Genomic DNA, 16,220 nt, shown 5'->3' on the forward strand with positions numbered 1-16,220 from the left:
AATCTGTAGGACTGTGTCTTTGGCAAGCAAGGGGAACAAGAGAGTGGTTTATGGTACTGGAAATAGTGCCACTGCCTGAAACTCACTGAGCTAATGAGGTCCTATGAATTTACCCCATTTAGCACTAAGCTAGTAAAGGATATTCTTTAATCACCAATGAGTTGTACTAGATTGAGCTGACTTTCACCTCATGAATTATAGCCTCACTCCTCACTATAGACTTTTTCCTTTTTATCAGAGTTGATTTCCTTTCACCATATCTGTTGGGTTGCTTGAGCTTATTATTATAAGAACTAGAGGCCCGGTGCACAAAATTCATGCAGGGGGTGTGTGTGGTGTCCCTCAGCCCAGCCTGCAACCTCTGCAATCTGAGACACCTCGGGGGATTTCTGACTGCCAGTTTAGTCCTGTGGGATTGGGCCTAAATTGGCAGTCTGACATCCCTCTCACAATCTGGGACCGCTGGCTTCTAACTGCTCACCTTCCTGCTTGCCTCTAACTGCCTCTGCCTGCCAGCCTGATCGCTCCTAACTGCTCTCCCCTGCCGGCCTGGCCTGATTGCCCCCTAACTGCTCTCCCCTGCTGGTCTGATTGCCCTCTAACTGCTCTCTCCTGCTGGCCTGATTGGCCCCTAACTGCTCTCCCCTGCCGGCCTGATTGCCCTCTAACTGCTCTCTCCTGCTGGCCTGATTGACCCTGAACTGCTCTCCCCTGCCTGCCTGATCACCCCTAACCACCTCTGCCTCGGCCCCCGCCACTGTGGCTTTGGAAGGATGTCCAGGAGACATCCGGTCTAATTAGCATATTACCCTTTTATTAGTATAAATAGTGGTTACCATTTCGCAAACGTGCCAGGAACTATGATAGATATTTCTTAGTTCCAAATCACAAAAATGTTTTGCAATTAGTGCCATTTCCACGCTTTTATAACAAAAAATGGTGCCTCAGAGGTAATTACTAACAACCCAGAGCAATGCCTCATACCTAGTAAGTGGTTGAACTAAGATTGAAACTCAAATCTGTCTGACTCCAAACCCCCGACCCTGCACACTTTTTTTTTTCTTCTCATTGGGATTTAGGTTGATTGCAGGACAACTTTAAATTTTTGCCTACCTGGCTTTTCAAAATCCTTTAAATTTTTGCCTACCTGGCTTTTCAAAATCCCATGCTTGCTATTAAAATAACAAGCTACTGTCTACTAATTGGTATGTATGTATTCAGGCTGACTGAGCTTCACAAGTGACTCAGAATTTTTTAGTAAGTGTAGCTGAGTTTATTTAGCTTAGCCTACATCAGGGAGCACAGTGATTTGTGCATTTGGATAACTGACATCTGCAATAATTTCTTTAATGTATCGTTTTCTAGTGGGTTTGGCTCCTTAAGGTCTATAAGTAGATAAATGTTCTAGTATTTTTAATGCACACTTTAGGGAATTGTATGCCATTTAATTAAAGCATTGTTAGATGTGGCTTTTCTGATCCTTAGCCTTTTGGAAACAGGGTTTATGATGAATCACCCATTCACTGAGTAGCAGTTCATTATATTTTCCTCCTGTGGCACTGAGTAAACAGTGTTTGTCTGAAATAAAAAAAAAAGAGTTTTTGGTTTCATCCTTTATTTTATGTATCAAAAGGCCACCATATAAATTTGGTGTGACATTATGTTCCCTGTCACAGTGCTGTAAGGAGACTGGTGGAAGTGTGAAAGCATGGGACTAATGTTGATTTTCATAGCGTTGATTAAAAGGACATATTCCCATAAACACCACTTCTTTCCCTGCCAGGGTATAAAGCATGTGGACCACTTTGGCTTTATCTGTCGGGAGTCCCCAGAGCCTGGGCTGAGCCAGTACATCTGTTACGTGTTCCAGTGTGCCAGTGAATCTCTGGTAAGTGGTGTGATTGTTTCTGCCCAGAATTCCGGCTAACGGGAAGCACGTCTATTATGACCCAAGCCTCACAGAACAGCCACCAGTGGAAAAAAGAAGAGAATACCTAGAAATAGGATTCTGCTCTTTAAAGAAGCACAAGAATAGGGAAAACAAAAAATGCCATGGTAATTTTTAAGCCGAGATACTTTTTTGAGTTTAGCAAATCCAATCATCTTACCAGGAGTATTTTTTAAAAGTAGGAAAGGACTAATAATAGAAGAGCTGTTACTTTTTTCATTGCTCATGTAAGAATATAAGGAAGGCCACTCACCTCATATTCCCTTAATTGCTATAACATCTCAGAATACATAATGCTTCAGAGAATGATTTTGTTTTATTTCATTAGTCCTGTCCTCATTTTGAAAATACTTCATTCTTTATGGTCTTTAGTCTTCCTTTTCTTTCTTTGGGGTTTGAAAGTCGATTCATGTCTTCAACCCCCTCCACCTTTTATGCGGGCTGTTGGAGTTTGGAAGAAATATGTAAGGCACACTTGGAAATACATCTGAGTGAATAAAAAATATATTGATATTTTCCCCTAAAATTTCTTCCTTTTTCTTCTACTTGTGTTATCTTTCCTAACCATTTTAACACAAACCTTTAGATACATCACCATCATTTGAAGAAAGATATTTCCTTAGACATAGAATGATTCTTCCACAAACATTTCTCCCCCACACACCTTAGACATACTCCAGTGAGCCAGGCAGCATTCTCTTCATTTTCTCGGCGCATGATCCCGGTGTGGCTCTTGCCTTCCATAGTCGCAGCCTGGAGACTGAGTTTGGGAATAAGGAGGAAATGGAAGTGCATGGATACCAAGGTGCTTTCTGACTAGTGCCTTCTGGGTCTCAACCTTTTCCTCTGGGGATTGTAGTGTTCTTGCCACTGACCTTATTCGAGAGAGGTCCATATGAGTTTTGTTCTCACTAAGTAACTAACCACACCTATGGCAAAGCCAAATGCTGGTATCCAGGTGGCCACTCTGTCATAGTTCAGTTCAGGACTGGAGAGAGAAGTTTGAGGGTCGGTGTTACGTAGATGACAGATGAAGGCATGGAAGTGGATGAGCACCCTGGGGGAAGTAGGAGAGAGAAAGCCAAAGAGAACCAATGACTCAATACTGGGAAGTGCCCACCAAGTAAGAGGTAGGCAGAAAGATAATGGAGGATAATCTGTCACCCACGCCCACTGCTCCACTGCCCCTGCTCAGCTCACTCGTTACTACTCCCTTCTCTGTCCCTCTTTTTGACCTAAGACCGATTCTTCCACCAGGTTTTGGATCCTTTACTCTCCTCCCTTCCCCAAACCTGTCATATGAGCCATATTTTATTTTGGCAGCTCCATTTACCCAACTTCTCAAGTTAGAAACCACAATGCATTTTCTTCACCTTCTATATCCACTGTTCACCAAATTCTATTAACTCAAGATAGAAATATCCCTTATATCCATCTTGCCTCCCTTTCTTCTCTGTCTGCTCCTTGACTCTGGGCATTTATCTTCTTACACTATTGCATTTGTGTTCTAACTAGTCGCCCTGCCACTGGTTTAACCTGTCCTCTAGCCACAGTTTCCTTGCTCACAACATTTCCTCATCAAAAACCAATTTATGCCTCCTTGGTAAGGGACAAAATCTAGATTGTCTAGCATGGCAGAGGGTTGCCTCATTCTCCTTCAATCCCCACCCTTTCGTGACAACATCCTCACACAGGCTGTTCTGTCCCCTGAGCTGTTCTCCAGGCCAGACCCCTGAGACAGGAGTGACAATCGGTGTGAGGTTCCTTTTGTTTGGTTTGCTGTTGAATCAGCAAATACTGTGTGCATGTGACTCATGTGATCTAGGATTTAAGTGGTGTCTGGGGCTCACAGAAGTGCAGTTCAAGTTCAGAGGTCACTGTTGGTTCTCACAGAGAGGGAGGAGTCAGCCGTGTCAGACAGCCAGAGCCAGGGCTCACTGCTTTTATGCTGCCGAGTGGGAAGGAGATGACGTGGGCCTCAAGGGTCTGCCCTGCTGCTAAACGAGGAGATGGTGCGGCCTTCGTTATCTGTGTTTATATTCTCTTGCCTGCTGCTTCATTGGATGCAAAGCAGGCCTGCCCTTGCTCTGCTGTGGCCTGAGCCCACTTCCTCTTTTTTTCTACCATGCGCATTTTAGGACCCCGCTTAAATATCACAGCCTAGCGAAGCCTTTTCTGATGACTTTTTCAGGAATTGACTTTAGTTACTCTGTCGTCAGGGTGCTTGCTCTACCTTGTGCACTAGCAGGTCACTAGCAGTTCTTACAAATCCCCACACTTATTTATTTGTTCACAACTTCCTACCCCACTAGACTGTGCATGCCACGGGGCTGGGGTTGGCACCATTCGTATTCTTGTTGTATCTCCTCAGTGTTTCTAGGCTATTGGGGGCTTGGGAATAGTATTTTAATGATCAAGAGTGTATTATTCTTAACTTCAAGCAATCATTTTCTGGGTGCTGGGTCATCTTCGATGACTGGATAATATACATTAAAAGGAAGACTGTGGAAACCTTCTTACTTCCAACCTCTTTTACAAGTTTTGCTTTGCTTGTAGTTTTAGTATATTTGTTTTACCCTCGTGCATGTAGAATGGGTTTTGGAAACACGGATTCAGAGTAGAAAGACGTGCTGTGTCTTTCCACCCTAACAAGCTCCGTGACTAAGGCAACAGACGAGACTGGCTGAGAATGCCTTCCTGGTACATAGAAGCTGGACTAGAATCCCAGTTTGGGCACCATTATTCTGAAGGACAGGCCCATGCTAGAATCTTTGAAACTCTGTTTATTCTAATTTTATCAGAAGGCATCTTAAACAGAACAGCTAGTCATCAGAACTGCAAGCCAGGAGAAAAATATGTAAATTTCCTGCCTAACAGAGGATGGGCCAACCAGCTGACATATGGAACAAAACACAACAGTCAGTTAAATAGTATAGGTCTGAGCACAGTGTTATGATTGATGTGGCTTGGCAGTTGTGTAAAACAAAATATTGCAAAACCACAGCATGCTGACTTCTCTGAGTACAAAGAATACGCAACGAGCATTTTGTGTGTGTGTGTGTGTGTGTGTGTGTGTGTGTGTGTGTGTGTGTAGCAATTGCTGTGAATAGATAAATAGTATGGTGTTCTGATGGGTGCTGGAGGGTGATACTGGAAGTTTAGATGTCAGTACTCCTTCCTTCTTTTGTAAAATAGCTATAGGTAGGTAAGTTAATTTTGTTTAACCAAGCCCTGAGGTTTGTAGAAAATGTCATTTCTCTTTTCAACAAAATTGGTTTAAAAGGTGTGAAAAAATGAAAGTTACTGTTACTTATAGACAAGGAAAAAGTAAAACCCCATGGACAACAATATCCAGGGAAACTAGAACAATAACAAAAAAAGATCCAGGCTACCAAGACTGAGGTGTAAGTTTTTACAGAGAATTAGACTCCATAATCTTTTAAAGTCCTTACACATTCTGTGATTTTTAAGACTTATTTTAAAATGCTATAAAATACCCAAGTTTGGCATGTAAGTGTTTATGAACATCATCTTCATTATGAATTTCACCTACATATTACAAATTGGCTTTCTTTGTCTCATCTTGTACTTTTCGCTGGAAATTTGCTTTTGCCCGATAATAACATTAAGAATACTTTCTTTTTGTTTGCAAATGATTGATTTATTTTTACCCATTCCTATACTTTTAACCTTTTAACACAATCTATGAGTTTTTGTTGTATTTAAATAAAAACAATTAAATTATTCACATTACATTAATTTGAAGTTGCAGTTTCTCTGTTCCTATGGTAGGTCTCATAGGCCATATGGAAAAAAAAGGTGGATTAAAAAAACAAAATATTTAAAATTTTAGAAGTCAAATAAAGTTTTTAGTAATGTTTGTGGTAGGAAGAAATTGGTAACCACATTTCAAACATAATTAAAATGGCCTTTTGATTCATCTAGAAGTAGATAAAACACGAAAGTTTAGTATTTCCATTGGAGGCCTTTTACAAGGCAGTATTACTAAATATCAAATAATAACCCTCTATGAAAGCTAATCCCAAGATAAATGAGAAACAAAAATGAACAGTTCCATAAGTAATTAAAATTACATTTTAATACATAACAAGGCAATGAAATCAAAATGTGAAGGCATTAAATGTAGTGATTTCATTTTCAAGAACTAGAAATCTTTATTTTTAATTACAGCATAAAAGAACACATTTTATGAATACTTCATTTTAACTCATAGAGTGATATAAAATTATTCATAAGCCTTTTCAAAGGTTGGTAATATAGTAAAACATAACTGAATAGTGACTGGCTACTTAGTATTTGAGCTCTCCTTTTAGTAATATTAGGAGAATAAAGTTTCTTTTTATTCTAAGTTCCACATACACTCAAATGCAGAAGTAAATTGAATCCTTTAAATATTAGATTATTCTTCAACTAGGCCATAGGGGAAGGGGAAAAAGAGTCTTAAAAAAACCCCACCAAAAACAGTTTACAAGCATGGTGCATGGTTTTGAGTACCAAAGGTAGTTCTGATGAACCCTTAGTACTCCATAGCCCCCCATGCAGAGCCCAGACTTTGACCACAGTTGGGAAAACCACACCTAACATCAATGATTGTCTCCCAGAGAAGGCGAGATGGCCTGAGGTTGACTTGACAATGCTTGAGACCAAGCTGTTAGTTGACCTGAAGGAAGCAACCAGGAAACTAGAATGCTAGACTCACACTTATTGACTGAATCACTTGGAAGAGCAAGGAAGAAAGTAGCTGGCAGTTTTTAAGCTGCTGGCCCAGTGGTGAGACCAGCTGTGAGACAACATGATATCAGAACTTCTTAGTGTCACCAATCAGAAGGAAGATAATAATAAATTAGAAGCCAAGAGATAAGATGAGCAACCTTTATAGTCTTCCCCAACATTGTTTAAATGGAATTCATTTACCCCAGAACTTTGCTTGAATATATTTTGTTTCTACACTAAAAATAATCCAGAAGTGTTATTGGTGGAAGTGGGGGATCTCCTTCCCCATTGGGTGCTGGGGGTCAGGTCCTTATGATATCTCGAGAAAAAAGAATTTTCTGAGACTCTCACGGGAGGATGAGATGTGGTAGGAAGTTTTATTTTCGTGGAATTACATCCCTGCTTTTGCAAAGCCCCATTCCCCTTAATCCAGTCCTGGGAGAGGTGCAGCTGGGGATTCAGTAGAGGAGAAAGCAAAGGCAGCGTCCAGAGTTTCCTTTCCCTGGCGAATTTGGATCCAGTTTAGCATTAGGCTAGGTGCAGTCCATTAGTCCATTGTGTGGGGTCCATATGGCTGTGGGCCATGTGGGCGAACGCAGGGAAGCCAAGAGAGCGTGTCCCCTGCAACAGGAGGGCCACCCGGAGCCAAGAGAGCAAGAGTGACCTTCTTTGTTTAGGGGATTAGATATCTCAAATCTTCCCACACTTGCAGTCGCCACGGCGACACTGGCCAATGACCTGTTCCCAGGTGTGATTGACAGACGTCACCCAGACTTTACTGGGCAGGTGTCTATTCCCCCTACACCCCCCGCCCCTCCGCCGTCCAGGTCCTTCCCCCAGTGATCTGTGGGGAACAAACAAGTAGCCCCCTGGGGAGTGTTTAACTGTTGCTTTCTGGCAAAGCTGCACAAATGGCATGCCTATATTTGGTCTTTCCTTTTGCTCCTTTCCAGTTATTCACAACTAGGTTCATTACAATGGTCTCAGAAGGACACAGTAAGTAGGATACCTGTTAACACAAGTGAATAGTAAGCCTATTTTGTTGCTCCCTATATATTGCAGGTGAAACTTCCAAAGAGACCTTTGTCTGAGTAACGACTTAAACAGAGACCTGATTGACTATCAAACTGTCTGTGCTAGCATAACACTTAGTGGGATTCAAAAATAGCATTCCAGTAACAGACCAATCTTATGTTACACACATTAAAATGGTCTAATTTTATCCAGCTTTCAATTATATGTATAATGGAAGGTCTGACTTCGAGACAATATTTTCTAAGAGTTCTGTAGTCATCAAAATTCTGTGATTTATTATTTAGTCAGCATCAATAAAGTCTCACATTGCTGTTGGGGTTGTGATGTGTTACCGTGAACGCAGACTTTTATAGACCTGAGCTTTGTTTCTTCCTGTAGGTGGATGAGGTAATGCTGACTCTGAAACAGGCTTTCAGCACAGCGGCCGCCCTCCAGAGTGCCAAGACCCAGATCAAGCTGTGCGAGGCCTGCCCCATGCACTCTTTGCATAAGCTCTGTGAAAGGATTGAAGGTACGGTATAGCTTGGCCTTTGCAAACGAGAAGTTTGCTTTGGCATTTGGGAAGTGAGAAAGTTGGTACTGTCATCAAAGCTTCTTTGTTTTGAGGTAAAACAAGGACCCAAAGGATCATTTCTCATGTCCAGTCAAATTTGTGTTGTCAGTCTCTCTTAGGTGCTTGGCTTCCTCCCCTTTCTTTCTCTCGTTTTTTATTTTTAACTTTTTTTCTTTTTTTTTCTGAGGATAGACTCAAGGAAGGAACTTGTATTTCCCACAGTTCTTAAGATGTGCTATGTACAGAGTGGGGACTGACCAAATATTTGTTGAATGAATGAAGAGAGGCAAAACCATCTCAGAATATTGTCTATTTAAGTCTTTCCTTTTTCAAACCCTTTTACTTGATGAGGTAGGCCTTCCCCTACAAGTTTAAGACTGGGATGAAATTGTGTGGCTTTGAGGGACATTTAAACACGACAGAGATAGTAGTGATATCCTAAAGCAGGTTTAAAAAAATGGTCTGAGGAGGGGAAGGGGCATGAGGGAGAGGTGACTCTGTGATTCACCTTCCTTTCTTCTTATGTCTTACTAACAAAACACTTTTGAAAAATACCACATAGGAGAAGAAACACAATTTAATGAACACTTGTTACGCATCTCCTATGCACCAGGCACTGTGCTAGGTACTGGGGATTCAGAAGTAATTGAGATGAGGACTGTGCCTCTAGAAAGCTTGCAGGTTAGAGTGCAAGACAGGCTTGTGAACCAGTGAATATAATTCAGCGTGGTAAGTGTTACAATAGGTGGGGAGAGTGCAAACTCCAGAACTGCACAGAGAATGGTCTCGTCATTGTAAGTGCAGATTGTGGTTTCCTTTTAGTAGGCAGCAGAATCATAGGCACATGGCAGGATCGATGATGGACCGTGGGTTTATTGAATATCCATTCAACTGTGTGATCAAGGAGTATTTAAATGTAATATTCAGATTTTAAAACTTGTAGGAGTAATTTTATAGGATACACATTATTTTCAAACATATATTTAACTTTTCCAGACAGGGACATTTTTTTTGGTGTATGGTAAAGGGAACATTATAAATCTGCGGAGGAAAGGCTGAATTACTCAAGATATGGTGGGTGTTGGGTCAGTTTGCTATCCAAAGAGAGAAAGATTCCTTCTCCTTATCTTACTGAATTTCACAGTAGATGGATTAAAGTCCTTGGTGTGTAAACAAACAAAATATTAAAATCATTAAAAGAAAATAAGACCATTGTTATGTCCTTACACAAAGAAGCCTTTAAGACGCAAAAATGGAAAAACTATTAAAAGAAGACATTGACAGATTTAAGTTTATAAAAATTTAAATTTTTTACCTAACAACCACTGTATACTTGGAAGTTAAATGCTAAGCAACAAATGAAGTAGCAGGTTAGTATGTAGAATTTGTAAGAACTCTTATTATCTATAAGAAAAAGATAAAACCACCAGTAGGAAATTATGCAAATCATATTTAAAGACACCCTTTTGAAAAAGAAATTAAAAGGTCTAATAATAAAAATGAGAAGATGCTCAATCTTACTACAGGTCAGAGACATGAAAATGAAAACAATAAGCGACTCATCAGATTAACTGTTGGTGAAATTGTAGGGATAATGGTACATTTATGTGATATTAATGGGAGTGCAAAGTAGTATAGACATTTTGGGAGGCAATTAATAGAAACTCACTAAACTAAAATTAACCCTGTTAACCAGCAGTTTCATGTCGTAATAAAAGAAACTCTCATATAGGTTCAGAAGGGGACGTTTTTATATTCAAGGTTGTATTATCTGTAAAGAATGGAAAATTGGGAACAACCTATATTTGCATCAATAATGTATTGAAGAGTGTTCATATAATGGAGCAATGAATGGGAATGAATTTTAACTGTTTATCATCTTGGATACATCTTAAAATTATATTATTGAGTGAAAAAATAATTTGCTGAATAACGCCTACATGTTGATGCTACCTCTGGAAAAATAAAATGATACCTTGTATTTCGTTAACATGAAAAGAAATTTGGTATTTATTTATTTATTTAAAATGTTTATATCTTTAATGACCACATGTAATCCTTACAGAGCAAACAACAACAGTACAGCTCTCCCTTTTATATTTTTAAAATACATTTTTATTGATTTCAGAGAGAGGAAGGGAGACGGAGAGAGAGAAACATCAATCATGAGAGAGAATCATCCATTGGCTGCCTCCTGTACCCCCCATAACGGGGATCAAGCCTGCAATCCAGACATGTGCCCCGATGGGGAATCAAACAGTGACCTCCTGATTCACAGGTTGACGCCCAACCTTTGAACGAGTCCAGTTAACCTTATAATCCTCACAAATAGCCACGTTGGCCTGGTACAAAAAATTGGTCTATTTTTAGACTTACATTGAAGTATCAGGGTGTTTCCAAATATTCCACCCCCATTCTCCAACCACCCCCCCCCCCCATTGTTAGCATCTTCTATAGCCCAGTGCAGTGATCAGAACAGGATATTAACATTAGTACAATAGTATTATCCAAACGAAACACTTCATTTGATCTTCACCATTTTATTTCACTCATGTCCTTTCTTGTTGTTCCAGGATTTCAGTCAGGATCCTACATTGTATGCAACTGTTATTTCACCCTGGACACCTAGTCTACAACTCTTCCTCAGTCTTGCTTTGTCTTTTATGACTTTGACATCCCTAATGAGTGTTGCTCAGTTATTTTGCTGAATGCCCCTCAGTTTGGCCTGTTGATTTCTTCTCACATTTGGACTGAGGTCTCTCCTCCCTGACCAGAGCACAACAGGGTGGTGCTTGCATCCTTCTCAGCGCATCATATCATGATGTTCACAGATTTCATTACTGGTCAGATTAACCTCATCACTGGTCAGGGTGGTCTCAGGAATTTTCCACTACAACAGTACTGTTGTTCCTCATGGACGTAACAAGTATTTTAGGGAAGACAGTTGAATCTACACAAATCTCTTTTCTCTCATGCCTTTGCCCACTGCTTCTATAAAAGGCAAATTTAGCTCTACTTATAATGTTCTGATATTTTTAAAATGAAGGACTTATATTACTTGGGTTAATAAAATATAAAGCATATATATGTTTACTGGCAGGGAATATGCCCCAAATGTTAATAGAATAAAGATAAGTAATATTTTCCTCTGTGAATTTTTAGTTTTCAGACCTCACACTATAAAAATAAGTTATGTATCTGTAGACAAAGCTAAACATTTAGGAGTAAAGAAGTGCCTTTGTATTTCTCTTTTTAAAAACTACATTGTAGTGCATTTTAAAATATATTTTCTATTACAGAAAAGAAGTTTTTAAACCTTCCCACAAGTAGGTAGTCTGTCAGAAGCTCACTGTAACATGACAGGGGATGATAGCAGGTGGGAAGGACTCTCTTTATATGTGCATAGGGCTGGCCCTTAGTTTGGTGGCACCTGAAGTGTTTATAGTTTTAAAGATCTTTCTAAAGAAAAAGCATACAAATTATGAATCCAGAATTAGCAGGACCCTTCCTAAAATCTTGAAGGGACTCTGAAACTTAAGCTTCCCTATCTTCCAGGTATGCATATATCTGAAGGGAGCAAATGCAGGGTCTGTGCTGACTGGAGAGAGTCATGCAAGCTGTTTTTCGAAGGCCTTGGATAACACCTTCTGACCTGATTTATTTTACCCCTCTTTTGACATCAGGCAAAGAGAGTATAAGATTGAGCCATGCTGTCATAGTAAGAATAAAAGTAATAACAATAGGAGTCACTGTGTCTAGGCACTGTTGTGTTTTGCTTATATTAGTCTACGTAATTCACACAGAAATCCCAAAACACAGATACTGTTTTTTAATTCTCATTTTACTCACGAGGAAACTGAGGCACCAAGATAGTGTGTGGGTAATGGCTACCATACCCATAATGCTTGGGAGGGGCAGAACCAGGATTTGAACTTGTTCAGTCTGTTTCCAAAGCAACCCACTGCCTTCTCTCTGAGGGACTATCCGAAGGCAGGATTTTCGGGGCCACGTTGTCTGGAAGCCTGGGCCTCGGTGTGTTTCCCAAACAGTTATTTTCATTTAAGTAAGATGGCAGCATGAATTCTAAACGTCATATACTTCATGCTTAGGTACAAAGTGTGAAGCTGGAGAAAGGACCACATTTAGATTCAACACAAATGAATAGGAATAGAAATTTAGTGAGGAAGGTATTTGGAAGGAGTATGTAGATATTATTCCATATCACTTACTGAGGATTACAGTATTCTGTCAGTATGTTTGGCTGCATGAATGAGTTCTATTTTCATTGATAAAAAGAAAGTAGATACTACTATGCTGATGTGACCTGAAGTGAGTCTCGCCATTTAGACCCGGAGGGAGGAACAGGGCCAGCCTTGCCTGGGGACTAAAGTGAGTCTGGGAGTCAGTATCTGAGGGGGAACTCTAGCTGCTAAGGCCAAAATCTTCGAATGTGAAACTAAAGTGAGGGTGAGCACCATGCAGATGGGGCTATTCTCCTCAATCTTGTTTTCCTGCACTGAAATTCCCGAGGGACGAATACTAGTAATATACTTGCCTCTGAGTATCAGTAACTCACTACTCGGTTATTCCAAAATGGGGAGAAGAAGGAAGTCAAATCAGATTCGCCTTGATGAGGTGGAGGGGGATATGTATACTTTGAAAATACATGCCAGCTGCTTCCAATTTCTCTACTGAAATAAAGGTCCAAATAAAAGTCTGGGGCTATGGATTTAGTCACGTATTTCAAATAACTGCCCTCTTTACGTCTCCCCTTTGTAATCTTTTATCCTCCCAGGCATGTTAATAAGACACTGAAGTAGTAAACCACTTAAAATAAAACACAAACAATCGTGTGAGTCAATTTCTGCATATATCGCCTAAGGAACCTCTTAACTTTGCCAGCCAATAAACTATGGGGTAGTGGGTGTCATCGCATATCACAGTGAACTTTAGTGCTGCTGTTCCTGTGTGCAAGCACAAGTTTTCACAGAATTTTGTTGGAACTGCACAAAGAAAGATGGAGCTGAGGGTTTCAGAAGCCTTTCTTTCTCCTTTCTGATGTGCAGTATAGACATGCAAGTGGGTTAGAACAGGTTCAGTGGTGGCCCTGTGCACATTCTGACAACCATCAAACAAATTCTAGTTCTTTCACAACAAAACATATTTTGATGTGATTCTCTCAGTGATTTTAAAGTGCCAGATTACTTCTTAGGTTCACTAAATATTATATATAGGTAGGTTTCCTCTTTCTAATCCTATCTAATAATAGACAAACATGGTAATGGACCATACCTTCGCTACGCCTCCCATTGGCTAATCAGCGTGATATGCAAATTAACCACCAACAAAGATGGCGGCTAATTTTCATACTGCAGGCAGGGCGGGTCAGCGCCATCTTGCCTGCCCCGCCACCATCCGGGCCTGCTATTTGCTACTCAGGGCGGCAGACGTCCTGTGTGTGACCCGACCCAGGGCGGCAGGGCAGGGCAGCGTGGCTCCTCTGTCACCCCAGCTTCCTCATCATAGCTCCCTTGGGGGCCTAAGCCTTTAGTCGGACATCACTCGAGGGCTCCCTGGCTGCCAGAAGGATGTCTGACTGCAAGCGTAGGCGTGATCCCCCAGGGACTGGGCCTAAGTCGACAGGTGGACATCCCCCAAGGGATCCTGGACTGCAAATGGGCGCAGGCTGGGCTGAGGGACCGCCCCCTGAGTGCACAAATTTTTGTGCACCGGGCCTCTAGTCAAAATATAATAGCAAGCAGTATTATAAGTGGAACTATGTTTAGGAGCTCTACTGCTTAAAAATAGATGGTCATTTGAATCATTGTAAATATGAATTACATTTTCTCTTTTTAAAACAATTATAAAAAATGTTCTTATGGGGAAAAAAATTTTGCTCAAGGATTTAATATGTTATGTGTAACAGTGTTATAGATAAAAACATAAAAAGGTATAAAGAAGCAAACACTTTCTTGGTAAAATTATAGTATTAAAAATGTCACTAAATATTAATGGTGTTATTGACGTTTTATTACCACAGAACAAGACCTGCGTGATGGGGGAGGTGTGCCTGTCTAAGCTCTAGCTCTACCTTTTAACATTATCAGTTTTTCTTTATTTTTTAAAAGTCAGGTTTTATTCTTAGAGATTTTGGCCAAGGCTAGTGTTTAGCTTTGATTTCCGTGTCAAGAACTAGGATAATGTTAATTCACCACAAGTTCCTGTGGTGGCTAGATTGTTACTATATCCAATGGTATCTATCTGGTTAAGCTGTTGATGTATCATTTAGAATTTTTTTTGTTAATAAATCTGACTTCAGGATCATTGATGGGGCAGTGATTTTGGTGATGAGGTTTTCTATCATGTCCTCTTTTTAAAAAAATATATTTTTATTGATTTCAGAGGGGAAGGGAGAGGAAGAGAGATAGAAACATCAATGATGAGAGAGAATCATTGGTTGCCTCCTGCATGCCACCTACTGAGGATCGAGCCCACAATCCCGGGCATGTGCCCTTGACCGGAATCGAACCCGGGACCCTTCGCTTGCAGGCTGACATCCTATCCACTGAGCCCAACCGGCTAGTGCTCCTTCACGTCCTCTTGATTTCACGGTGGTGCTCCAAGGTTTGTTGTAGGCAGGGATACGTCTCCTTGAGAAGACGTAACCTCGGAGCCTGTTGACGTGGGGATAAGCTGTGGTACATGATACACATTCTGATTCCTGCAGCTGCACTCAGTGCTGAAACCCATCATTTCCCTTAGGTCTCTACCCCCCAAGAGCCAAGCTGGTGATTCAGAGGCATCTCTCATCCCTGACGGATAATGAGCAAGCGGACATCTTTGAACGAGTCCAGGTAACCTTGATTATAATCCTCACAAATAAGATATAAGGAATGAGAACTGGATCCTGTTTTTCTAAGTTCTTTTTCTTATTTCCGTATCTGAAGTTAAACATTGTACCACTGGGTGCCGGGAGCCGGTCCACCGACTCCGTCTACACCTTTGGGAACCCCTGGACCTGCTGGGGTTGGACCCCAGCAATTGGGTAGTAACTAGAATGCCACTGGTACTTGTGCTTCTGAGAGCAGCGAAATGCTGAGCTTTATTAGGCTTGTCTGCCAGACAGATAGAACCAAGTGGGAATAAAATTAACTGAGAGAAGCTGTGTTGCCATAGTGTGCTCTTGGTTTGTCTGTTCAACAGAAAATGAAGCCAGTCAGCGACCAGGAGGAAAATGAACTTGTGATTTTGCACCTGAGGCAGCTGTGTGAAGCCAAGCAGAAGACACACATTCACATCGGGGAAGGCCCGTCGGTGAGGAGAGGGTTCTTTCTTGACCTTGTTTTGTCTCTATATGCAGTCAGATGACCACAGAAAATGGGAAAGGAGTTTCCTTCCTTTGCGTTCTACCTTTAGGGCTCAAGTCTTATCAGATTTATTTCTCAGCATTTTAGGAGTTTCTTAGGAAATTCAAATGGACATTGGCACATTGAGATAAAATAATAATGGTTTTTAAGTGTAAAAACATTTGTGGGGTTTTTTTTGGTATAAAATCATTAAAAACATTTCATGATTTAGGGTGAACATGAATTTTCAGTTACATTAATCCATTATTTTATTTTAAATTCATGGGAACATGTTGGGGAGGAAGAAACTTTCCTTCACCCTTCTAGGCTTTTTTTTTTTTTTTCTGCTCAAATAATCAAATAGACATGAGGCAGATGAATAAGATAAAATGACCCAATTTAATTACACACTGTGTACGGGAACCCCACATACTTGAGAGTCAGAGATCCCATATATGAGAGAGGCTGAGTTTCAGAAACAGAAAGGGAAATGAGGACTGTGTGACATTCTGAGGTAAGGGTGCCTTGGGCTTCTTAGGGGAGGATAGTCATTGTTGGATGATAAGAAGAGCAGATGTTCAGTAATTAGGAGTTTGCCCTGCCC

The 16,220-nt window shown here is 40.7% G+C and overlaps 1 protein-coding gene across 2 annotated transcripts in view; it reads left to right on the forward strand.

Moving 5' to 3' along the window:
- The window catches only part of TBC1D4 (TBC1 domain family member 4), a 195,151-nt gene that overhangs the window by 125,317 nt on the left and 53,614 nt on the right, over positions 1-16,220 (forward strand). For both annotated transcript variants that reach the window (XM_081084189.1, XM_081084190.1), the window contains exons 4-7: positions 1,784-1,888; positions 8,096-8,228; positions 15,033-15,124; positions 15,474-15,584. In XM_081084189.1, the coding sequence (XP_080940315.1) occupies positions 1,784-1,888; positions 8,096-8,228; positions 15,033-15,124; positions 15,474-15,584 (441 nt within the window). The remainder of the gene's footprint in view (positions 1-1,783; positions 1,889-8,095; positions 8,229-15,032; positions 15,125-15,473; positions 15,585-16,220) is intronic.

The sequence above is a fragment of the Myotis nattereri genome (assembly GCF_964212035.1).
Source record: "Myotis nattereri genome assembly, chromosome: 2".
NCBI classification, from domain to species: Eukaryota; Metazoa; Chordata; class Mammalia; order Chiroptera; family Vespertilionidae; genus Myotis; species Myotis nattereri.